Here is a 26,661-nt window from a genome sequence, read left to right as displayed (position 1 = left end):
CTCAACTGTCTGTTTTTATTTTTTCTAAGCATTTTATTACAAATATCTGAGCTAATATGGCTCGCAATATTAACAGACCATCTATGTAGTTAGTGCACCAGGATTTCCTTTGAGATAAATTTTAGCATTATTCAACTTGTATATACACCAATCATTGTCACTAATTAGCAGAAATTGATAGCTTGGTGATGTTGGCTCCATTGGTGCCATGGTTATTAAGGCAGTGTGCTGGTCATATTTTTTAATATCTACACCCAAGCCAGTATCCGGTAAACCAGTATTGATCAGTATGTCTGCTATTTATATTGTGTATTTATATTTGTATTTGAAAACTGATTTTGTCTTTTTTTTCCACTATTGATACTCTCTGTGTGCTTCTTACCCTGTGTGCTGCTATACAATGCTGCTGAAACCTCAATTTCCCTGAAGGAGTCTTCCCAAGGGATCAATAAAGTTCTATCTAATCTATCTTTAATCTAAGTATTATGAAAACTGCCACCCACTCAGCAAAATATGCACTAATTAATCACTCCAACCAAAGTTAGGCTGTTAGCTTGAACTTGCTTGGTCACTACGAGATGGGGGCACGTTCGGGCTTCATTCATTCTGCCTGGGTGTAACAGTCTGAATTGTTACAGAATGTTGGGTTGGACAAACACAAAAAGCTCAGCTGTGACTCAGCCAAGTCCTTCTGAGATTTCAGATCTTTAGACTGGAATCCTGGAGGGTGCTTGGGAGTATGCCCACCCAGTCTACATGTGTTTTGTGGACTTGGAGAAGGCGTATGATCGGGTACCCTGGGAGATACTGTGGGAGGTGCTGCGGGAGTTTGGAGTGAGGGGGTCACTTCTCAGGGCCATCCAATCTCTGTACTCGCAAAGCGAGAACTGTGTTTGGGTGCTCGGCAGTAAGTCAGACTCGTTTCCGGTGGAGGTTGGCCTCCGCCAGGGCTGTGCCTTGTCACCAATCCTGTTTGTGATATTCATGGACAGGATATTGAGGCATAGTCGGGGCGAGGAGGATTTCCGGTTTGGTGGGCTCAGGGTCTCATCACTGCTTTTTGCAGATGATGTGGTCCTGTTTGCTTCATTGGCTGGTGACCTCCAACACTCACTGGATCGTTTCGCAGCCGAGTGTGAAGCGGCTGGGATGAGGATCAGCACCTCTAAATCTAAGGCCATGGTTCTCAGCAGGAAACCGATGGATTGCCTACTCTGGGTAGGGAATACGGCCTTGCCCTAAGTGAAGGAGTTCAAGTACCTCGGGGTCTTGTTCACGAGTGAGGGGACGATGGAGCGTGAGATTGGCCAGAGAATCGATGCAGCAGGGCTGGGATTGTATTCGCTCTGCCGTACTGTTGTGACAAAAAGGGAGCTGAGCTACTGGTCAATCTTTGTTCCTACTCTCACCTATGGTCATGAGGGTTGGGTCATGACCGAAAGAACTAGATCGCAGGTACAAGCAGCTGAAATGGGCTTCCTCAGGAGGTTGCTGGTGTCTCCCTTAGAGATAGGGTGAGAAGTTTGGTCATCCATGGGAGGCTTGGAGTAGAGTCGCTGCTCCTTCGTGTTGAAAGGAGCCGGCTGAGGTGGTTCAAGCATCTGGTAAGGATGCCTCCTGGGCCCCTCCCTAGGGAGGTGTTCCAGGCATGTCCATCTGGGAGGAGACCCCGGTGAAGACCCAGGACTAGGTGGAGAGATTATATCTCCACACTGCCCTGGTAACGCCTCGGGATCCCCCAGTCACAGGTGGTCAGTGCGGCATGGGAAAGGGAAGTCTGGGGGTCCCCTGCTGGAGCTGTTGCCCCCGTGACCCGAACCCGGAAAAGCGGTTGAAGAAGAATGAATGACTGGAATCACACTGGAAAACTTGCGACTTTGATGATTAATTTGTAACTCAAGACCCTTCTCCAGTGATAACCAACACCAACATTAACAAGTGAGGAAGAAAGAGGAAGACCACTTCAAAATGATGTGTTTTTCTGGCTGATTAGATAGTTGCAACATTTCAATTTAGATATTCACTCAGAGCTCCAACCCCCTAAATCAGGTATGGATGGTGGGAAAACAACTCAGTAATTCACTTCTCCAGCTCCACTGATGTTTTATTTACCCAACTGCAGTGGAGTTTCCTTTCAGAGAGCAGTCAACAACTTTGAACCATGTCCATTTTCCCCCGCCATCTTCAGTTGCAAACTGTTTACAGTCTGAGTTTGCACAAAGGTGTGGAACCAGAACAGCTCTCTTTTTATTTTGCCATCTGCTGCCCCTTGAGGATGAGAAGCACTGTGCAGAGAACAACATTAATGTGTTCATGTGCTGTTTAACTCATTCAGACACAAGTCAGATTGGCGTAACGTCTCTGGCTTCCTCGTTGTTGTGTCACAAGAGCATAACCTATTACAGATCAGATCATCAATTTATTCTTTAAATTTTGCTTATAGATGAGGAACTCAAAGATTTGCAAGAGCGTTATTTGGGAAGTCACAAAGAATGTTCATTTTTGTTTGTCTTTTTATGTTCATTTTTGTTTGTCTTTTTTTCTAGACTGAAAGCTCTGGTATCAACAGGAGGACGCAGTGTCCAAGCAGCATGTGACTGGTGGGTTCGAACAAGTGTGCAAACATCATGTATACACACACACCTACACACACACACAGATCTGTAAGATACCTAAGAAAGCAGTGTTTTATACTGCCCTCTGCTGTAGACAGACATGTAACAAATCAAATTTACTGCCTTGAAACTGATCAAACAGCTCATTTTTTTTCTAAAGAATTACAGTCGACTGCTGTCCTTCATGTGTGTTTTTTTTAACTTGTGATTATTTGTGTCATGCAGAGAATCTCAAATTCTAACAAAAAATAATAATTAAAAACTACAGGGGCACTAGAGTTCATACGTGCTCCAAGGCACAACAGGCCCTTCATCTATAGATATCCCATTTTGTAGCCATGATTTAAGTTGAAAATTTAGTTATTTAGGGCAGCACGGTGGCTTAGTGGTTAGCACTGTTGCCTCACAGCGAGAAGGTCGTGGGTTCAATTCCCGTGGCCTTTCTGTGTGGAGTTTGCATGTTCTCCCCGTGTTTGCGTGGGTTTCCTCCAGGTGCTCCGCTTTCCTCCCACATCCAAAGACATGCGGGTTAGGTGGATTGGAATCTTTAAATTGTCCGTAGGTGTGTGTGGGTGTGTCTGTGTTTGTTTGTCTGTTTGTGGCCCTGCGACAGACTGGCGTCCTGTCCTGGGTGTACCCCGCCTCGCGCTCTATGGCTGCTGGGATAGGCTCCAGACCCCCGAGACCCATAATTGGACTAAGCGGTAGAAGATGAATGGATTTACTTATTTATTGAAATCTGTAACTTCTTTTTTTTCATGACTGGTTTACAAAAATATGGGGGAAAAAATCCCCTGTTCCACAAGGCTTACAAAAATTATTTTAAAAAAATTAATTCATTGTTGTGGCAATGTTGTGGACAAGTGGTTAGTGAACTTGCTTCCAAAACAGAAGGTTCCTGGTTCAAAACCACTGGTGCCCATTCTCCATGTCATGTGGAGTTCCATCTGTAAGGGTGTAGAACTGGTGTAAAACTTGTTCCACATCAAGATGTAGATCCATAACATCTGCTGTGGTGATCTTCAATAGAAAAAGGGAGAAGCTGAAAGAAATTACATTCATTAATCTTTGTGCCAAAATATAACAGGTTCTACCATATCTCAAACACGTTTTTTGTAAGTCAATCCATACCTTTGTGATTAATTCTGGTTCACAACAACTCAACAAACAATTCAACCGTAATTAACTTCAATGTAGAGCAGCACAGTCATTTAGTAGTTAGCACTGTTGTCTCACAGCAAGAAGGTCGTAGTTGCCTCCCACCTGGTCCTTTCTGTGTGGAGTTTGCATGGGTTCCCTCGGGGTGTTCCTGCTTCCTCCCGCTTCCAAATGTAGTGTCTTTTTTTTTTTAACCAAAGACAGATGACATACTAATAACAAACTTGTTATGATGATATGCAAAGGCCAGAAGATGGTTTGGTTGTATATTACTGATAACAGTTAACAGGTGTTTAGAAGGATAAAGTATATACTCTCTTTGCACCGACTGCGTGGTGGCATTTAGAGAAACACACCTAATATAGTCAAACATATATAAAAACATATGTTGTGTGCAAAATGCATGAGGCCAGAATTTGGAACTAAGGGTGTAATGTGAGTAAAGCACTTAATTTTAAAGAAAAGGAAAATTGAATTAAAATCAAACATAGCGAAAATGATGATAATTTGGGTTTTAAAGGAAGAGTAAATCAGAGTAACCTCACAAGGCCTGATGACCCAGAGTTGAACTCTCACAATGCCTGGGGATTTTCCAGGAAGTGATCTGATCACTCCTGCACATTGCTTGGAAAAAATGTCATTAGCAGCTGTTTTTATCGGTGTAAGATTTGCTAAGACCACCCACTTGGGGCAGAGAAACTGACCCCTTAAGGTATAAAGATGACTGCAAACAATTGTGTTTCGAACCTGTTCTGGTTGTTTTTTGTTTGTTTGTTTTTTGAAAACGCTGTGAATTTGCTTCCTTTTGCTGGCAAACTGCTACTTTGGAACTTTGACTTCCTCTGGCTTTTCTGGACACCTTTCAGAAGATATTTTAAACAGCTGAGCACAGCTAAAATAGTTAGACTCTCGTCTGGTGATCAGGGACTCTTTTGTGAAAAATTCACGGCACAATGACATGCAAGTTAGGTGACTGGAAGCTTTAAATTGACTGTCAGTGTGAATGTGTTTGTCTGACTGTCTCTATGTGGTCCTGTGATAGACTGGTGTCCTGTCCAGGGTGTACCGTGCCTCTTGTCCAATAACTCCTGGGATAGGCACCAGCTCCCCTGTGATCCTGAATTGAAATAAGCAAGTATAGATAATTAATGACGAGGCCATTTGGTGCTGGTGCTTATCCCCAGATTCTGTGGTATGAAGTGGGCGAGACTCTATGACTTCCCTTAGATGGTGCGCAGGTTACTTCTCCAGACCAGACCAGTTGCCATTGACAGCTGGGTGAATGCAGAAAATGCAGATAAAGTGTCTTCCCAAGGACACAGACAGGTAGCATGCTTGGGAATCAAACCCACATCTATATATGGACAGCCCAATTCCTTATCCCACTGATCAGCCTTTTCGGCCAACATAGTTTCATTGGTGGAGGTAATAAGAAAGCTTTAACTGAATACTATTCAACAGATTGAGACCTTGGTTGATAACATACTTGTGACCACAATGACTAAATTAGGCTGGCACTCAATAGAGTTTATAGTGCTCCTTTGATCCCAATTGCTGAAGTACACTCCAGATGGCTGGGCTTTGATCCCAATTGTGACTTCCTTTGTGATTTAACTTTGAACAACTGTTCTTTGAGCCTAGTAGTGAGACATTAATCCTGAGTGATGGTCTTTAATCCAAATTTTAACTTTGATCTGATCACTGATATGTCATTTGATCCTAATTGTGATATTTTATCCAGATTTGATATATTTCTGATTGCTATATTTAGCTCAAGATCACTGACGTTTGATCCTGTTTGCTGACCTGATTTTTGATCCTAATTATGGGATAAAAATGGTCTGGATTAAAGTCTACCATTAAGGATCAAGTTTAGGCTTTGCGCCTCAATCCAGTTTGAACTAAAACTTAATGAATTCTTCCTTGGCCCAGCTTCACTCCTTCATTAAAGTCATTTCATTAGGTTCTGTCTAATTCTACAAATAACAAACAAACCAAACAACAAGTAGACATACATAGTTGATCACCTAACCTGCACTGTTCACTTATTAAACACAGTTGGAACTGGTCAAAGAGTGAGATCTTATTTATGTCGATCAGTCTGTACATAGCATGGCCTTTGGCAACAATGTTTCCCCTAAAATTACTGCAGAGAAAAGAAGCTGTTATGAAATCTCAAAAAGGCTCCTTTTTTTTTAACTCAAAATGTCTGTTTTCATGGCTGCAAGGCACAACATCATTATAGAGAACAAGACAGCACAGGAGAACATTTACTTTCCTTGAATGTCACATTAAAGCAGAGCATGTTGCAATTTTAAAAGAGCCGTGGGGTCCAAAAGTTTCAGCTGTCTGGATGAGAATTTGCAGTTCTGCTTTTAAGGCTTTGCTTGTGCCACAAGTGAATTACCTAAGATTCCTTTGTTGTAAAAGTTGAGCTTTATGCACTAAGATTGCCCTCAATTCCATTCACATCCATCTCTCCAGGTTGTTTTCCCACATTGACGACCCATTTCTGGATGACCCCCTGCCCAGGGAATTTGTGCTCTACCTGCGACCCAGTGGACCACTGCAGAACCAGCTATCCCACTTCTGGCAACAGAGTCGGGTCACGTGTGGCAAAAACAAAGCTCACAATATCTTTCCCCACATCACCCTCTGCCAGTTCTTCATGGTAAGATGGAGGTATGACTGCAACGGTTTGCGCTCAAGACCCAATTAGAGCTGGGCAATAAAAAGGTTATGATAACTTTTCACAATAAAATTTATGTTGATGATGAAAAGCTTTGGACATATATAGGGGGAAACGGGGCACGGTGAATCAGGGGCACAGTGAATCAGTAGCTATATCTGCAAAACTACATCTATATTTGCAGCAGTTACGCCATATTTTTATGCATAAACACATCCCCCTTATAAATTAGTGTTTTGTTTTTGAATTCATTAAGGGTAAAACTAAGTGGCAAGTGAAGTCTTTATTTTTCCTATCAAAAGTAAATTTTGTGGATGTTAGTGTCTTTGTATTTATTTCTCACAACAGAGGAAAGGTGGCCCAAAAATTTGTTATTAGTTAGAAGACCACCCCGTCCAAGTGGATGACAGATATTACTTGTTGAAGCTTAGACATTTATTTTTTTCATGAATTATTTCTATAATTTGTGTATATAAGCAACTTTTTTCACGTTTGAACAGAAATTCTGACAGTTGTATTCATAATAGTTTCTAAAGGACTTATATCACTATATAAGACACTCACACATTACATAGCTGGTTTACTGGATTATAGTTTGTATATGCGTCAGCATATATTTAATAATTTTGAAGAAATCTTTATAATCATGTGTTTTTCATTATATTCTAAGTTGATTCACTGTGCCCCGTAAATTAGTGTCCGGGGCACAGTGAATCAAAAATTTTAAAATCGATTTTAAACACCTGTAAATTACACTTGGGGAGACATAAATAACACAGCCTTATAATCAATAACTTGCTGTTTTAAATCCACAATAGAATGACCTAAACCTATGCATAATGTGTTTATGCTGCCACAGCCTGTTACACAGTAGAATTAAATGTAAGAACAGCATCAACAGGTTTTTCACTGGCTGTTTAGCTGCTGCAGTGTTGTTTTGCCTACCTGTGCCGGTGGTGAAGAAAGCTCTGTTGTGAGCGATTATGAGGATTAAAAAAAGAGTTGGAGGCAGAGTGGAATCATTGAGGGGCATGAAAATGACTGGGAAAGTGACCTCACATCATCCTCTAAAGCTGAGGAAATTGTTGATAAAAAGATTATCTGGTAGAATTTTATAGTGGTACTGATACTTATGAAAGGATATCAAAATAAAGACACAGAGGCTCCACTGTGTGAACAAAGATGAGCAAAACTTTCCACATTGAAGTCACTGTTAAGTAACTTGGAATGAGAAACACACGCTCCCATCCTGACCTTTTACAATAAAAGCCCTAAACATGCACTGCTAGTACAGAAATAATAACAGTTATTATTATTATTATTATTATTATTACTATTGTTCATTTGTGTAGCACTTTCTAACCTTATGCAATGTGCTTCCCAAAATACAGTATAATGAAAGACTAAAGTTAATTCATTTTTTTTTTTTTTTCAGTCATTATTTAGTTATGATACTCTTCAAACTGGCATGGAAGAAAAATTGTGTTAATACTTTATGCCATATTATATTGTCCTTATAAGAGGTCTTTTGTCCCTTCTGCTATAAGACTTTATAACAGCTTGGTCTGAACATTTGCATTTTATTTGTTAGTGATTTTCAAGTTAACTATGTATTTTTGTGTGTGTTTTTATGTGTTTATGCGTGGATGTGTTACTGCTGGACAGCCGAATCAATAAAGTATCTATCTATCTATCTCTCTCTCTCTCTCTCTCACTCACTCACTCACTCACGCACTCACTCACCCTGCCTGAGACCCAAGACAGTAATTATGTTTGGACAAACGGGCGCACAAGTTCACTTTTGATGCATTTGAGTTTGATGGCTGTGCTTTGCATCAGTGAGGTTTTTTTTTTTTTTGTTCAGCATACAATCTTGACTTGATCCATTGGGTACTATGATCTCACAGTGTCACTTTTGTGTGTTAATCGACATTTACATAATTTGTCCTCCCATCTACATAGTGTGCAGACCATAAAGTAGAGTCTCTATGTGAGGCTCTCCAAACCACTGTAATGCAGTGGAAGGGACGATTTCCCAGCCCGCTGCCCCTGGAGCTCTACACTTCATCTAACTTCATTGGGTTATTCGTGGAGGAGCAGGTTGCTGATGTCCTCAAGCAGTTTGCGGCTGATTTTGCCACAGAGGCCACCAGGAAGGCAGGTAAGAATCAGTATTGACATGGGAACTACTACTTCATACTCACATTTCTGATAAGTATTGTTTCCCGTAGTTCTTGTAGGTAAGCATCTGACATCAGTGTGTGAGTGTGTTTGTGTGAATGGGTGAATGCGAGGCAGTCCATTTACCATTTACCATAAGTATCTTAAAATGAACACACATTTTCTTTTTTAATCATTGAGTCACTTCCTATACCTGCCTATTCCAATTAAGGGTCACGGGGTAGCTGGCAGTCATAGAGCGAGAGGTGGGGTAAACCCTAGACAGCCCACCAGTCTGTCACAGGGCAAACATTTTCTTTATGCAGATTCCATTTATGTGTAATCAGTGAATTCCACTCATTTTTTCTGTTTATATTGTCTTTAAAATAATTGCTGCTTTATTAAGTTCTGCCAAGCAGGTTGTGTGTTTACTGACACTTTATTTTTGTAATGGTAACAAACCCAAGCAAAACAAATCCCAGCACGTCACTTCCCCAATGAAGCTGTGTTCACAATGGAGGAAAATGCTATTAACATATGCTAGTCGAATTTCTATTTATTTAATGTGTAAGTCAAAAGACAGTGTAGGATCAAAGGTGACCCCAACATTGTTAGCTTTATATAAGGGAGGTGGTGGCACAATGGTCTGCACATTGGACTGGGATGCCCTTGATCTGGGTTCACTTCCTGATTGCAGCCAAGCTCCCAAGTGGCACATTGAACAGGTGTGCTAAGGAGGAGAAGAGACACATGCCATGGGCCCTTCTGGAAATAGCTGCTAATGAGTGCTTTCGTTGGCTACTCACATTAAACATAATCCTCTTATTATTATTACTATGATGAATTACACATGTATCCAATGTTAGTGTTAGCTGAGTAAGAAATTGCTAGACATCCAATTTTTCACTGATGCTGGACAATCCTCTGAAGTCTTAGTGTAAGAGAGATTATCTGCATTTATTGTACATGTAAAGTTGAGTGTCATCAGCATAGCAGTGGATCGTAATTACATAGCTTTGCAGTATCTGTCCAAGAGGGTAAAAAGAGAGCAGAGACCTTAGTACAAAACTCTGCGATACACCATATTTTACTGGAGCAAGTTTTGAAGTAATGTTATCATACAGGACACACTGAAAACGACTAGATACCACGAGAGAACCTGGCGAATAATACCAAAATAACTCTAGAGCCTATCAAAGGCAATTTGTTGAATGCATGAAGTCTTTGTATTGGACTGTAAGTTAATGAGCTGCTTTTCTCATTCAGAGGTTCACGTGGAGCCTCATAGGAAGCAGCTCCATGTTACTCTGGCCTATAACTTTCCCACCAATCACCTCCCATCGCTGGAGAAACTCGCCAAAGGCATTGAAGTCAAGTTGGGTTGTGATTGGCTGGCTGTCCTGTTCTCACGGGACATTCGTTTTGCCAACCATGAGGTTAGTATTATTCAAACAAACACTGTGTATCGCTAATGAATGTGTGATGGTCAAAGACGCTGATTAAATGCCAGTTGAGACTGAACAGCTTTTATGCTGCATGTTTCAAAATATATATACACAATGGTACAGCCTGTGACAAACCACTATTCTGACTTATAGACGCTGCGGGTGGTGTATCCCTACACACCACAGAATGACGATGAGCTGGAGCTGGTTCCTGGGGATTTTGTCTTCATGTCACAAGTGGACCAGAGTAGTTCCAGTGAGGGCTGGGTGTATGGGACCTCGCTGGCTACTGGACTCTCAGGCCTGCTCCCTGAGAACTATGTCAGCTTGGCAGATGAATCAGACACCTGGGTATTTCATGGGTGAGCACAGGATTCTAACACTGGCCCAAGGGCTGGCCTTAATGACACAAACAAAAGTAAAAATACACTGTAACAGTGTTTCCCAATCCTGGTCCACGGGACCCAAAGTATTACACATTTTCTATTTGTCTCTGAACTAATAACATCAGATCAGCTCAGTCGGGTGTGTTCAGCTAATCAACAGCTGACTGAGCTGAATTGTTCTGATTCATTCAGGGGGAAATGGAAAATGTGCAGTACATTGGGTCCGAGGACCGGGATTGGGAAACTCTGCAGTATAATACAAACAGAAGAATGACAATAGTGATCTTTTCTGACATTTGCAAGTCACACTGTATATCACTTTGATCTGTTGCAAAAGACGGTAAAGCTGTTTGTCCATGCCCCAATGCTTTTTCAGTCACCAAGAGAGAACAATAATGACATTTTGACTTGACACATTATTTGTATTCTTCTTGTGCACTTCAGATCCCATTCATTCTTCAGCTGTGGCCCTTCTGACAAATCCAGCAGGGACAGAGGGATGTTTGATGGACTACTGGACAGTCGGAGTCCTGGAGACACGCCCGCTTTAAGTCTGATTTGTCATCCAATGCAGGTGTGTTTGTTCTGACAGTCCATCATTTCCCTTTCAAAACATGAATTTTTGAAAATCAAGTTTGTGTAGTGTTCTGATGTTGCTTCATTCATGCATTCATTCATTCATGCATTTATTCATTTTCTGTTGCTGATAACTCCAATCAAGGGTCATGGGGGGAGCTGGATCCTATCCCGGTGGTCACTGGGCGAGAGGCGGTGTATATCCTGAACAGGTTGCCAAGTCTATCACAGGGAAACATATACCGTATTTTCTGGAAAATGAATTACACCAGAGTATAAATCACTGGACATCCCAAACTAGTAAAAAAAAAAAAAAAGAAAAGAAAAAAAACGCAACTTATACTTTGGAAAATACAGTAGACAGACAAACACATTCACACCTATGATGAATTTAAGGTTTCCAATTCACCTAACCTGCCTGTCTCTGGAGCTGGGAGGAAGCCAGAGCACCCGGAGGGAGCCCAAGCAAACATGGGGAGAACAGGCAAACTCCACACAGAAAGACTCAGATTGAAAGTGAACCTGGGACCTTCTTGCTGTGAAGCAACAGTACTAACTACTATTGTGTCATATTTTACCCCTGAGTGCCCGCCCTCAAATGAGACTGCGCTGCCCAATTAGCTTATTACATTCAGATCTGAAAATTATTTCTAAAATACTGGCTAAGCGACTTCAAAAAAATATTACCAAATATAATTAAATGGGATCAAAATGGATTTTATTGGGGGAGACGGGGTTTTCACAATGTAACAATAGTGTTAAATTTAATACACAGTAACAAAGGAGCAGCAGACAAAACCCTTCTATCACTAGATGCTGAGAAGGCATTTCATAGAGTTCAATGGATATATCTTTGTGAGGTTTTGAAGAAATTTGGATGTGGAAAGAATTTTATAAAATGGATAAAATTTTGTATAGCAACCCCACTGCAGAAATAAAAACTAATAGGAACATTTCCAAACCATTTGAAATTAAGAGGCTGTAGACAAGGCTGTCTACTCTGTTGTTTATATTAGCCACTGAGCCACTGGCAATCGCACTATGCTCGCACCCTCGCCTTGCTGGTATAACTGTCAGCCCTGCTGAACATAGGATCTCACTATTTGCTGATGATGTTATTTTGTTTCTGTCAAAGTTAAGCAAATCTTTACTGTATAGTTTAGAGATAATTACTTCATTCAGTGATTTATTTTTTCAGGCTACAAAATTACAACGAGCAAAACAATCAAAAATTTAGGGGGAAGTTTGGACACCTTTTAACTTTGAAATGTGTGAAAGGACAGTGCAACCATGCTGTGACATTTCACGTTATTGTGTTATTACTAGAGGACACGGTCATTGAGTTCCTGACCAATTTTCCTGGAGCAATTTTTGAATGCAGATCCCTTGACATAGGACCAAAACAAAAAGATTTTTGCCAGGGTAATTTTTTTCAAAGTGCGAGCTAACTCCACCAGGGGGCGATATTCAAGATGACTGCCAAAATCAATAATATGATATATTTTCCTTGAACATTAATTTTGATGTCTAAACCTATGCTTTTTGGGTCAAGGAATCCAAATATGTCAATAAAATTCACATATTTTCAACACCAAAGGCAGCTGTTTTTGAAATGGCAGAGAAGCACCATGACAAATTGGTGTTGGTAGACATCATGGAATCCAGGTTCACAGATGAATGTCTACCAATCTTCAGCGTAAATGGCACACTAAGAAAGACTCAGAAGTCAAAACAAATTGAGGTCCTGCCGTAATCTACATGGGTTTCATAGGGCATTTATCCCTTCAATCAGCTGAAAAACATAACAAATGCGATGGAACAGTGGGCAGAATATGCTTCAGCCATGCTTTCCCTAATACTGAGATGTCACAAATCTGCTACAAGACTTGTCCTGGCGAATGATCCATATGAATTGCCATACACCGTCAAGGACAGTGAAAGGATCATGCGAGCAAGCAAACACAGCAGTGAAGGAACGAGAAACATATTCATCAGAGCAGAAGAATGCTTCCCATCACCTAAATTACTTGGTAACCTGTTTGCAAGTCCCAGAAATAAATAGCTTTTGCAAGCATTTCAGAAAAACCAGTTCAAAGGTATGTCAGCTCATCTGGCAAACAAGCAACTGATCTACTCTGTTGGCCTCAAATGTGAAAACCTCACCACAGGGATGGAAGTGAATATGAGTGCAACCACATTGATTCCCAAATCAGAAAGTATGATCCCGACACAGATGTGGTTGTCCTTGTTGCTTATGTAGCTCATAAAATTGGTGGCATTCTTGGATTTAAATGGAGAGACAACATTATTAATTCTTGCCTGCTCTGTACAGAAGACATTGCTAAAATCATCATACCACTGTATGTTCACAGTGGCTGTGGTACCACCGCTGCCTTCTATGGCCATGGTAAATGTTTTTGACAAAGGTGTGGGTACAGAGGCCAAGCAAATTCTGCTATCGGTGGGAAGGGCACTACTTGCTTCCAATACATCTACAGTGACAAAATCAGCAAGAGGCTTAGTCAGGCCAGAGCTCTCAAATGGAAGAGTCTAAAAATAAATCAACCTCAAGAATCTCACCTGACAGAGACTCTCATGACCTGACAATGACATGACACTTTCTGAAGATAGTGATGGGGACAATGATTACAGTGATACTGATGATTGACTGAATTGAAATGATCACCTAATGTTCATGATTATCAGTTGTACTACACATGGTTGATGTAAAGAGACTGCTTGAGGTTGTATCTAAGAAATTAATCACTTTTTAGTTATAAGGAATTTGATGTTGACTAACTGCTGAGCACTACTACTTTGAGACATGTTAATGCTTAAAGTAATGGAGATTTATTTGGTATCTAGTAAGAAATGAATCACATATTAGATAGATTAGAACTTGATGTTGACCAACTACTGAGCACTGCGACTTTTGATGAGACATGTTAAAGGTTAAAGTAATGGCGATTTATTTGGTATCTAGTAAGAAATTAATCACATATTAGATATAATGAACTTAGGCCCCCTGTTGTTGTAAATACATAATTTTCATGGTCATATTTAAATTAGCTGACCTCAAAAATCTACATTTATACACCAACATTAATGTTGTAGGTCTTGTAGAAGTGAGAATATATCATGATATTGATTTTGGTGGTCATTTTGAATATTGTGTTGAAAATGTCTCAATTTTATGTGCATATTTGAATTCTTTGACCCTAAAAACAGGTTTAGACATCAAATTTAACAGCCTAGGTCATACAGAAGTGAAAATATACCATGTTATTGATTTTGGGGGCCATCTTGAATATCACCCCGTTAGAGTTAGCTCGCATTTTGAAAAAAATTACCCTGGCTAAAATCTCTTTTTTGGGCCTATCTCAAGGAATCTAAATTAAAAAATTGCTCCCGGAAAATTGGTCATGAACTCAGTGGCAGGGTCCTCTGCTATATTTTCACAAAAGCAAAAAAGTGATTTATTGATACCTTGCGTTTGCAGCAGGTCCTGCGGATCAGCGGTACTCACTCTCGGCAGCCTAAGCGGACTCTTTTTGTCTGTCGGCATGGTGAGAGGATGGATGTGGTCTTTGGTAAACACTGGCTCTCCCTCTGTTCAGACGGAAAAGGTGAGATAGTTGTACTTCTTCAAATGGAAAAAGATGCAGTAAGGCGTAGTATTGCATTGTTACGCCAGCTTCCACACACAAAGAATATATTTTAAATGTCTCTGAATTGCATTAGAAAGTAGATATAATTGGTTCCCTTCACTGTCATGTTAGTAAAGTACTTATTCAGGGACATGCTTAGATGTGAGACAGTGATCTCACTTTGTTTTGCAGGTAAATATGTGCGGTCCAATTTAAACATGCCTCCCAGCTTGCCGCTGTGGGGAGGACAAAGAGATTATGACATGGATGCTCCCATCACTGTGTTTGGAGCCACACAAGCTCGGCTTGTAGGTACGTTGCCAGTGTAGACCTCAGGCCCCATCTTACACCTGATGCAAAGCAGCATGCAGCACAAGTAAACCTAGCAAACCCATGTAAACAACAAGAGTGGTCAGGTGCATTACTACCCTGAAGCAGCAGAAAACAATTGCATTATAGACCATCAAAAACCTGGTCTAAATTCAATAGTATGATATTCTGCTGGGCAGGTTCACGATGTGCATATACTCCACTTGTGCACCCGGGGATATGCATTAGCACATCAAACTACAACGAAGGTGTTTTGAAAACAAATACAATATATATTTCTTACATATACATATAAAAGTAAAGATGAAAGGGAAAAATACAAAACGTAACTTTACTGCTTCACCTCAGGGAGCTTTGGGGGCTGCTCCCATAAATGATGGCAGGTCTTTTTCCTCTTTGCACCAGAAAATTTCTTACTTGAGCCCTCAATCTAAATGGCAGTGCACGGGGTTCCAGCGCACCTGGCTTTCAAAGGCAATGAGATCTAACAATCTCGTTAAATTCCTGTTATGCCAAAAAACACACGTAATTAATTGATGAAATGCCTAATTAATTAAATGGCTAAATCCCTTTGAGCTCTGTGATTTCATTGCCACTCAGATTACACACTGTGTAAATAGCACATAGCATTGGACACGCCCCAATTGCACATGCGCTTTGCGCTTTAAACCGTGCTCCACATTGTCAAGAGAGGGCCCCTAAAATTTTGTATCACCATTCATTTTGAAAAACAGCACCAGCTTTGCTTGGTGACATGAGGTACTAGACCTGGTGAAACAACGGTGAACAACAATGTTGCCTTTAGTCTATGTGTGCTATGTACAATATGTGTTTTTCCAGGTGAGGCGCTACTAGAGAGCAACACAATGATAGACTTTCTGTACTGCTCTCCATCTCTGCGGTGTATTCAGACAGCACAGAACATCCTGAAAGGTCAGTGAAATCTTCACCAAAAAACAGGTATTCTCCAGCTTTCATACACAGAACCCCAAAGAGACCAGTTGAGGCATGTTTGTATCAGAATTTTGAATAAGATTTCGAGATACTGAATTTCAGTGGACAAGATTAATTTATTGTTCTGGACACCATTGTGAGATCAAATCCAGTTTTTTGCACCAACAGGTATGCAGCAGGAAGGCAAGCTGAAGATACGTGTGGAACCTGGTCTTTTTGAATGGACCAAGTGGGTTTCTGGGAATTCGTTACCTGCGTGGATACCTCCCACTGATCTGGCTACAGCTCACTTCAGTGTGGACACAACATACAGGTAAAAGAAACAACTGTCATATATGCAAATGTCATTGCTGTAATGAAATGATCCAAAAATGTTTACTTCAAGAAACAAAATGATTTATGATTGATATACTCCGAACCAAAAAACTGGGAAAATTGTGGGAAAACATTGTGGGGGAAAAAAGTTGGGATCACCATCTCACTTTGTCCAGTGGCCCTAACTCCTCTTAAACTCACACAACAAGTTGGAATTTTGTATTTAATTGATGCATCTTGTGGTATTGAGTTCATAACTGCGAAGACGACGAAGAAGAGGAGGAGAACGTTTCAACAAACAGCAGGAGAAGAAGAAAACAAGAAAGGCGAAAATGACAGTTGGGACTTTGAATGTTGGTAGTATGACTGGTAAAGGAAGAGAGCTGGCTGATATGATGGAGAGGAGAAAGGTAGACATATTGTGTGTGTAAGAGACCAAGTGGAAGGGAAGTAAGAGCAGGATCATCGGCGGTGGGTACAAGTTGTTGTACATGGTGAGGACAGGAAGAGAAATGGTGTTGGGGTCATTTTAAAGGAAGAGTATGTTAAAAGTGTGTTGGAGGTTAAGCGAGTGTCTGACAGGGTGATGAGTGTGAAGTTGGAATTTGAAGGGGTGATGATGAATATCATCAGTGCATATGCCCCACAGGTAGGTTGTGAGATGAGAGAGAAAGAAGATTTCTGTGCCCAAGCATGAAAGAGTGGTGATAGGAGCAGACTTCAATGGACAATTTGGTGAAGGCAACAGAGGTGATGAGGAAGTAATGGGTAGATATGGTGTCAAGGATAGGAATGGGGAAGGACAGATGGTAGTTAATTTTGCAAAAAGGATGGAAATGGCTGTGGTGAATACCTACTTCAAGAAAAGGGAGGAGCACAGGGTAACATATAAGAGTGGAGGAAGGTGCACACAGGTGGACTACATTCTTTATAGGAAATGATAGCTAAAAGAAATCAAAGACTCTGAGGTGGTGGCAGGAGAGAGTGTCATTAGACAGCATAGGATGGTTGTTTGTAGGATGACTTTAGAGGTAAAGAAGAAGAAGAGAGTGAGAGCTCAACAAAGGATCAGATGGTGGAAGCTGAAGGAGGAAGACTGTTGTATGAAATTTAGCGAGCAGGTGGGAGAAGCACTGGTTGGAGGGGAAGCACTTTTGGACAACTGGAAAAGTACTGCAGATGTGGTGAGGGAGACAGCTGGGACAGTACTGGGTGTGACATCTGGACAGTGGAAGGAAGACAAGGAGACTTGGTGGTGGAATGAAGAGGTCCAGGAAAACATAAGGAGAAAGAGCTTGGTGAAAAACTTTTGGGATAGTCGGAGAGATAAAGAAAGTAGACAGGAGTACAAGGAGATGTGGCGTAAGGCGAAAAGAGAAGTGGCAAAAGCAAAGGAAAAGGCATATTGCGAGCTGTACAAGACATTGAATAGTAAGGAAGGAGAAAAGGACTTGTACCGATTGGCCAGACAAAGGGACAGAGCTGGAAAGGATGTGCAGCAGATTAGGGTAGTAAAAGATGCACATGGTAATGTGCTGACAAGTGAGGAGCGTGTGCTGAGAAGGTGGAGGGAATATTTCGAAGAGCTGACGAATAAAGAAAATGACAGAGAGAAAAGGCTGGATGATGTGGTGAGAGCAAATCAGGAAGTACAAGAGATTAGTAAGGAAGAAGTGAGGGCTGCTATGAAGAGGATGAAGAGTGGAAAGGCAGTTGGTCCAGATGACATTCCAGTGGAGGCATGGAAATGTCTAGGAGAAATGGCAGTAGAGTTTCTAAACAGATAGTTTAATAAAATCTTGGAAAGTGAGAAGATGTCTGAGGAGTGGAGACAGTGTGCTGGTTCCTATTTTCAAGAACAAAGGTGATGTGCAGAGCTGCAGTAACTACAGAGGCATAAAGTTGATTAGCCACAGCATGAAGTTACTGGAAAGAGTAGTAGAAGCTAGGCTTAGAAAACAGGTGAAGATCTGTGAGCAGCAATATGGTTTCATATCGAGAAAGAGCATTACAGATGCAATGTTTGCTCTGAGAATACTGTTGGAGAAGTACAGAGAAGGACAGAAAGAGTTACATTGTGTGTTTGTGGACTTAGAAAAAGCTTATGCTAGGGTACCAAGAGAAGAGCTGTGGTATTGTATGAGGAAGTCTGGAGTGGCAGAGAAGTATGTTAGGGTAGTGCAGGACATGTACAAGAATAGTGTAACAGGAGTGAGATGCGCAGTCGGAATGACAGACTCGTTCAAGGTGGAGCTGGGATTACACCAAGGATCAGCTTTGAGTCCTTTCTTGTTTGCAGTGGTGATCGACAGTTGACGGATGAGATCAGACAGGAGTCCCTATGGACTATGATGTTTGCAGATGACATTGTGATTTGTAGTGAGAGTAGAGAGCAAGTTGCGTCTCGTCTGGAGAGGTGGAGATATGCTTTGGAGAAAAGGGGAATGAAAGTCAGTAGAAGGAAGCCTGAGTAGGAATGAACATATCAGATGGACAGCTCAGGTGGGACGGTTTGGAGACAAAGTCAGAGAGGTGAGATTGAGATGGTTTGGACATGCAGAGGACGGATCCAGGCGACCCTCCTGTCCTGTGCGCCAATAGCATTTCTTGTATATTCGTCCGTGAATTGTTCTGTAATTTATGTTTGTAGCATGGCCCAAGCAGAGGGTCACCCCTTTGAGTCTGGTCTGCTTGAGGTTTCTTCCTAAGAGGGAGTTTTTCCTTACCACTGTTGCTCTGGGGTTAGTAAGGTTAGACCTTACCTGTGTGAAGCGCTTTGAGGCAACTCTTTTGTGATTTGGCGTTATATAAATTAAAATAAATTGAAAATTGAAAAAATTGAAATATATAGGGAAAAAGATGCTGAGGATGGAGCCACCAGGCAGGAGGAGAAGAGGGAAGCCAAAGAGAAGGTTTATGGATGTCCTGAGGGAGGACATACAGGTGGTTGGTGTGACAGAGGAAGATACAGAGAACAGGGCGAGATGGAAACGATTGATCTGCTGTGGCGACCCCTAACGGGAACAGCCGAAAGACAAAGAAGAAGAACTGCAACTACTTTGAAACTGCTTTGTAGATTTCTCTGAAACTTCACACAATGGCAGTACCCCATATGGAGATATGCATGAAGGAAAATAATTCTGGGCCCACATTTTCAAGGGAGGATAATTGTAAATTTTGTACTTAATGATGCAGCGATACATATGATATTAAGTTCAACTAAATGCTAACTTCTAAACTGCTTTTTGGATTCCAGTAGGACACAATATGAAAATGGGCCTGAAAGAAAATCATTCTGGTCTGATGTCTTCAAAGGGGAATAATGGGACTTCTCAAAAAAAAAAAAAAGGTTAAATTACATGTACAGAGATTCACTCATTTGATCATTGAAATGTTTCATCCGTAAAGACTTTGGCCTACTGATGTATAAAGCATGTAAGGAACTAGGAAGGCAGAGCAGTGATGTTGTTAACCCCAGAAGGAGGTTTGATTTTTATCATTGTCTGCTTGGTTTCTCTTTGTTGGCTGGAGGATTAGTCAAACAGAGTTTTGTGTGTTGTCCGTCATATATTTATTTTGTATTATGAATGCAGTTTTTTAAAATAAATGATGGGTATTTGTGTTCATGTAGACCTCTGATCCCAGTGAGCAAGCTCACTGTGTCTGAATCCTACGAGAACTACATGAGCCGGAGCTACCAAGTAACCAAAGATATCCTGTCAGACTGTAAAAACACTGGTAAGAGAGAAGCGGCCAAAGCTCCTGGAGCATCATGTCCATGTTGTTGTGTTTGTGTAGGTGAGGTTTTATGTGAATGTGTGTTTGTCTACCGCTGATGTTGCATCCTGCTTGTGTTTCCACTTTCCATAGGAAACAATGTTCTGATTGTAGCCCACGCTTCTTCCTTAGAGGCCTGCACCCGCCAGCTGCAGGGTCGCAGCCCACAGAGCGCCAAGGACTTCATCCAAGTAGTCCGAAAGGTCTGTTCACTCTCTATTTATTTTGTGATGCTGTCTCGTTTTTGTTGTTATTGTTTTTTACCCCCTTTATACATCCTACAGGGTGACCCCCCCAAAAACCCAGATCCCATAAAAATTGTAATAAATCCTACAAAGGTCCAGTGGGACTTAAACTTGAGTCTGTGTACGATCATTCGCAAAAGTTTAAGTGATGTTGTTGGCATTTCATAGAAATCATGTTCAAAATTAGGCTCCAAATGATGATGTGTTGGCAAAATAGGCCTCCAGGCAAAATGTCTTTGCCTTAGTTGACCAATGCATGTTGGAAAAAATGATTGGAACAATAGCGAAGTCAAGAAATTTGCTGGACCTTTGTAAGATTTATTACAGTTTTTATGGGTTCTGGGTTTTTTTTTTTTTTTTTTAGTTACCCTGTACTTGTAAACTCATCCATAATCCCTCTGGTTCCTTCAGTTTCTCTCTCATTCTTAATGGTTCAATGTGGCTGGATATGCACAAGTGTTGGAACAGTAGGTGCAAGCATTGACTAAGATGTAGGAAGAGCTCAGGCTTCAAAGGTTTTTTTTTCTTTTGTACCTAACCAGTCAAGTGACATGCACATATGAAAACGGCATCTTAGCATCGAAAAAATTTGTTTCAATGATTGAGCATTTGAAGGGTTTCTTTTTTTTCCCCATCTACTTCAAAACATTTATGTTCTTATTTTTTGTTTGTGGTTGTGAGCACAAGATGCATTTGGTGATCAAGTCTAACATGTTGTGACCGTATGTTTAATGGTAGGTGACTGAAGACAACTAATTACATAATACCAACTGTATGTCTCTCAGAGCACTTAAACTGATTTCAAACTAAAGTTCAGAGGTCTTTGTTGAGTTCTTCCTCAGAGCAAAAATAGATTTGCAAACTTTGATAACTCCAATGGGTGGATTTTTGTGTTCATCTTCATTCAGTACAAATTCTTTGACTGTGCTGAGTAAGCAATACAGTATTGCTGGATGTATTGCTGAGTAAGCATTACGTCCCAAAAAAGGTATAAACGTTCTGAAATCAACTCCTCTCACACTTTTAGAAGGAATTTTGTGAAACTTGGTACAAATCCTTGTTATGGGTTTGTAATATTTTGTGAAACGGTACAAATCCTTGTTATGGGTTTGTAATATTCAGAAGTGGGACGAAGTCACCATCAAGTCACAATTCAAGTCTCAAGTCAGAATGACCACCAATTGTTTGCAAGCTGACTTGAGACTTGACTTGGGACTTGCAGATTGATAACTTGAAACTGACTTGACAGTGACTTTGTCCCACCTCTTGTAATATGCATATTTTCATATCATTCCAGTTGGGTTCATTTTACCAGAGTTACGGCCCTTGATTAACAACGCTAGACTCTGTCAGTTTCATACTTGGGTGCCTGCATTCTGAAATCAACTCATATTACATTTTTAGTACAACCCCAATTCCAATGAAGTTGGGACGTTGTGTGAAATATAAATAAAAACAGAATACAATGATTTCCAAATCCTCTTCAACCTATATTCAATTGAATACACCACAAAGACAATATATTTAATGTTCAAACTCATAAAATTTATTGTTTTTGTGCAAATATTTGCTCATTTTGAAATGGATGCCTGCAACACTGGGACAGTGGTATGTTTACCACTGTGTTACATCACCTTTCCTTCTAACAACACTCAATAAGCGTTTGGGAACTGAGGACACTAATTGTGAGTGTCATGATTGGGTATAAAAGTAGCATCCCCAAAAGTCTCAGCCATTCACAAGCAAAGATGGGGCGAGGATCACCACTTTGTGAACAACTGTGTGAAAAAATTGTCCAACAGTTTAAAAATGTTTCTCAACATTCAACTGCAAGGAATTTATGGATTCCATCATTTACAGTCCATAATATAATCAGAAGATTCAGAGAATCTGGAGAACTTTCAACACATAAGCGGCAAGGCCAAAAACCAACATTGATTGCCTGTGACCTTGGATCCCTCGGGTGGCACTGCATTAAAAACCAATATCATTATGTAAAGGATCTTACTGCATGGGCTCAGGAACACTTCAGAAAACCAGTCAGTTAACACAGTTCATAGCTACATCTACAAGTGAGTCCACAGTTCAAATTGTTTTTGGAAATCATGGACATTGTGTCCTCCAGACAAAAGAGGATAAAGACCATCCAGATTGTTACCAGTGCAAAGTTCAAAAGCCAGCATCTGTGATGGTATGGGGGTGTGTTAGTGCCCATGGCATGGGCAACTTACACATCTGTGATGACACCATCAATGCTGAATGGTACATCCAGATTTTGGAGCAACACATGCTGCCATCCAAGCAATGTCTTTTTCAGGGACGTCCCTGCTTATTTCAGCAAGACATTGCCAAGCCACATTCTGCACGTGTTACAACATCATGGCTTCATAGTAAAAGAGTGCGGGTACTAGAATGGCCTGCCTGCAGTCCAGATCTGTCACCCATTGAAAATGTGTGGCACATTATGAAGTGCAAAATACGACAACGGAGACCCCGGACTGTTGAACAACTGAAGTCGTACATCAAGCAAGAATGGGAAAGAATTCCACCTACAAAGCTTCAACAGTTAGTGTCCTCAGTTTCCAAATGCTTATTGAGTGTTGTTTGAAGGAAAGGTGATGTAACACAGTGGTAAACATACCACTGTCCCAACTTTTTTGAAATGTGTTGCAGGCATCCTTTTCAAAAAGAGCAAATATTTGCACAAAAACAATCAAGTTTATCAGTTTGAACGTTAAATATCTTGTCTTTGTGGTGTATTCAATTGAATATAGGTTGAAGAGGATTCGTAAATCATTGTACAGTATTCTGTTTTTATTTACATTTTACACAATGTCCCAACTTCATTGAACTGGGGTTGTAGAAATATCATCTAACTTGGTACAAATCCTTGTTATAGGTTGATAATACGCACATTGTAATATTATACATGTTTGACACATTTTGGCAGAGTTATGGCCCCTGATTAACAAAACCTAAATACTGCCAGTTTCATGAGTTGGTCTCTGCATTCTAAAATCAACTCCTCTCACATTCTTAGGAGGAATTTTGGGAAACCTGGTACAAGTCCTTGAAATGTTACCAGAATACAGCGAGCACTTGTACCAAAGCAGCATTTGCCAGTGAGGGATATTGTGCTCTCAGAGCACTCTTGTTTTTCTGAATGTGACAGGTGCGAAATGGATAAAAGACGAGTTGTTTTCTATCCAGCTCAAATGACAAGATATGAGATTATTAAAAATTATATTCCTCAAATTAATTTTTAGTCAGATACTGTAAGAGTCTTTTCAGACTGGTTTGAGTGGGATTCAGGCCAAATCTAGCTCAAGCCACATAGGTTTTTTCTGAATATGAAAGGCGCAAAATGGATTTAAGATGGGTTGTTTCCTATCTGAATTTAGGTAATTTAGGATTCGGGAAGGTCTTAACGCAAATGTGTCTGGAATCCTGCTGGCTCCAGGATCATGATGTCAAACTTTCTCACTACGTCCTTAAGCCTGCAGCGTTCTCTCCACTGTAGCAGTACTCATTGTAGCTGTAATGGCGAGCACAGAAAACGATCTTCTTTTTCTGTGGCGCCTTCTCGCCAAGAGAATCCGTTGGGTGCATTCCCTTCCATGTGTCTCACACACACACCCATGCTCCCAAGTCCAGTCCTAACAGGGTCAAAGAAAAAAATTTTCTTCTGCTGTGTTTACCAGATAACTGTAACTCTATGAATCTCTCCTCTTGGTCTTTAGATCCCTTACCTGGGCTTCTGCTCCTCTGAGGAACAGGGAGACACGGGGGTGTGGCAGTTAGTGGACCCTCCCATCCTCCCTCTCACACACGGACCAAACCACACCTTCGAATGGAGGGAGACGCTGCTACAAGAATGACGTCTGCCTGAGCCGACACACTCCACCTGATCTGACTGTACTTCCACAGCGTGCAGTAACAGGAGGTTCAGATCTTTTCCCCAACATACTGGAGCTTTTATGTTTGACCTTCTTTACACAGCTGGTGGATGAGCAGCAGTGCATGAAGGATCTCAGAAGTCTGAAGTGCAGAAGCTAGTAAATGATTGGATTGCGATCCTGTGAGACTTGGTTCAGCAATAATGTAGGAAATGTCTACACTCACATTTGATGAAGTATTGGTTTTTGCAACAGCGGCGGGCAGTGATGGCTGTGTGTTTATGCCAGTGTGGGAATATTATAATGGAATCAAGCAGCATGGTTAATATTGTACTCCATATTATTAGCTCTACATGTAATCATCCCCGTCTCAGGACATTTTGTGAATTCAGCATCGTGTATGACACAGAAAGTGTGGTGTGTATTGTTTAGAAATGTTATTTTTTGTAAGAAAACCACAGGTAGAGCAGTCATCTATGTTTTGGACTTTGCTTGGCAGATACGTTCAGGTAAGATGCCTCAGGATCAATCCCTCTTTTTTTTTTTTTTTTTTTTGACCTGAAACTTTTCATATTTCAAATATTTTAAGTTGCCAAGTCTTGAACAGAGTTTTACATGGCTTTTCCTATATTTATCAGACATGCAGTGCTGCAATATCAAGAAAGCAAACAAGAGAAAGAATTTCTGATGCATGAATGGATTAATGCCAATCCATTAGAGTGCACAGCAGTCACCAAAGGTTGGTGTGGTGAAGTAATGCAACACCAAGATGAGTTTTTTTTGTTTTTCCATGAGTGTTTACTCTTTTTTTTTTTTCTTTTAATGGTTGTTTTCAATTCACTTTTGTTGCGTATTTTACAGCATATTTGGTCACCAGTGGCTGGTGGTGACTTTTTTTTTCATCACAAACATCATTGCTATGCTTTGCAACCTCACGTCACAAGTGTTTATATAAAATGTGCAAATTAGTATTTTGAACATGCATGGCTGCACATTAATATTGTTGTTTTGTTTGTTTGTTTTATTTTATGCTACCTGAATGTGTAGATTTGTATGTGCAAGTGTGAGAAAGAGAGAGAGATGGTGAGCGATAGATGGTGAGAAAGTTTCTGTTCTCCCTTCCACTGCTCCACTATTTTTCCCCCTACAGTGGCCATAATACATGGCATCTGGAAAGTATTCACAGTGCTTCACTTATTCCAAAATGTATAAAATTCATTTTTTCCTCAAAATTCTAAACATGATACCCCATAATGACAATATGCAAAAAGTTTTTTTTTAAGATTTTTGCAATTTTCTTAAAAATAAAAAAAAATACACAAGTATTCACAGCATTTGACATGAAGCTCAAAACTGAGCTCAGGTGCATCCTGTTTCCAATATCATCCTTGAGATGTTTCTACAGCTTAATTGGAGTCTACCTGGGGTAAATTCAGTTGATTGGACATGATTTGGAAAGGTACACACCTGTCTACATATGAGGCCCCACAGTTGACAGTGCATGTCAGAGCACAAGCCAAGCATGAAGTCAAAGGAATCATGTGTAGACCTCAGAGACAGGATTGTCTCGAGGCACAAATCTGGGGAAGGGTACAAAAACATTTCTGCTGCTTTGAAGGTTTCAAGCTTGTGGCATCATATTCAAGAAGACTTAAGGCTGTAATTGCTGACAAAGATGTATCAACAAAGTATTGAGGATGTGATTTCTTAGGTTTTTTATTATTATTTTTAATAAATTTGCAAAAAAAAAACTTTTTCATGTTGTCATTATAGGGTGTTGTGAGCAGAATTTTGAGAAAAAAAAAATTTACTCCATTTTGGAATTCGGCTGTAACATAAAATGTGGAAAAGTGAAGCGCTGTGAATACTTTCCAGACGCACTGTATGCCGTTACTGAAATGTACCATTGCAGATAACTGGCATTGATATGTGCAGACAACATGTATTGTGAGCCTGCTTATGTAAGCAGCGTCTGTGTTGCACGGCGGTGTTAGTCTTTAAACACGGTGGTCTAGAATGTCTGTGTGCAAATACTGTATAATCATGCTTGGGGGTACCAGAATACTTCTCAAGGTATTATGATTCCTGACGTGGATCTGCATGTTGCGCTGACATAAGTTTTACACCAGATGCCCTTCCTAATGCAACTTGAGATTTCATGGAGAATGGGCTAGGGTACTCTTGAACTGGGAACCTTCTGCTCTAGAAACAAGCAGCTTGGTCATCACACTGCTGTTATTGCTAAAGATGTATTTAACATTCATTGGGATCAGTATTATCATCCATCCATCCATCCATCCATTTTCTATATGGTGCAGCAGCTAAGAAAGTATTTAGAGCAAAATCCTGCAAATGGTGATACAAGCATCAAATTCTGCACAAATACTCCTTAGACATTACTCTTTTGAAAAAACTGACTAGCCACTTGAATTTTCAATAGGCAGCCAGGTAGGGGTCAATTGAAGAAT

The 26,661-nt window shown here is 40.6% G+C and overlaps 1 protein-coding gene across 2 annotated transcripts in view; it reads left to right on the top strand.

Moving 5' to 3' along the window:
* Positions 1–24,942, top strand: part of LOC117508108 (ubiquitin-associated and SH3 domain-containing protein B-like) — a 151,411-nt gene extending 126,469 nt beyond the window's left edge. The window contains exons 2-15 of one of the 2 annotated variants that reach the window (XM_034167759.1): positions 2,547–2,600; positions 6,258–6,444; positions 8,425–8,623; positions 9,889–10,058; positions 10,221–10,429; positions 10,898–11,027; positions 14,532–14,655; positions 14,869–14,988; positions 15,847–15,939; positions 16,129–16,273; positions 19,907–20,013; positions 20,146–20,255; positions 24,038–24,235; positions 24,280–24,942. In XM_034167759.1, the coding sequence (XP_034023650.1) occupies positions 2,547–2,600; positions 6,258–6,444; positions 8,425–8,623; positions 9,889–10,058; positions 10,221–10,429; positions 10,898–11,027; positions 14,532–14,655; positions 14,869–14,988; positions 15,847–15,939; positions 16,129–16,273; positions 19,907–20,013; positions 20,146–20,255; positions 24,038–24,175 (1,786 nt within the window). In that variant the 3' untranslated portion in view covers positions 24,176–24,235; positions 24,280–24,942. Of the gene's footprint in view, positions 1–2,546; positions 2,601–6,257; positions 6,445–8,424; positions 8,624–9,888; positions 10,059–10,220; positions 10,430–10,897; positions 11,028–14,528; positions 14,656–14,868; positions 14,989–15,846; positions 15,940–16,128; positions 16,274–19,906; positions 20,014–20,145; positions 20,256–24,037; positions 24,236–24,279 lie in introns of both variants that reach the window. The other variant, XM_034167758.1, reaches the window with a different exon arrangement.
* Positions 24,943–26,661: the final 1,719 nt, after the last annotated feature.

This window comes from Thalassophryne amazonica, chromosome 4 (assembly GCF_902500255.1).
Source record: "Thalassophryne amazonica chromosome 4, fThaAma1.1, whole genome shotgun sequence".
Classification (NCBI taxonomy): domain Eukaryota; kingdom Metazoa; phylum Chordata; class Actinopteri; order Batrachoidiformes; family Batrachoididae; genus Thalassophryne; species Thalassophryne amazonica.
Note: the sequence above shows the minus strand (reverse complement) of the source record. Positions and strands in the feature narration are given on the sequence as shown.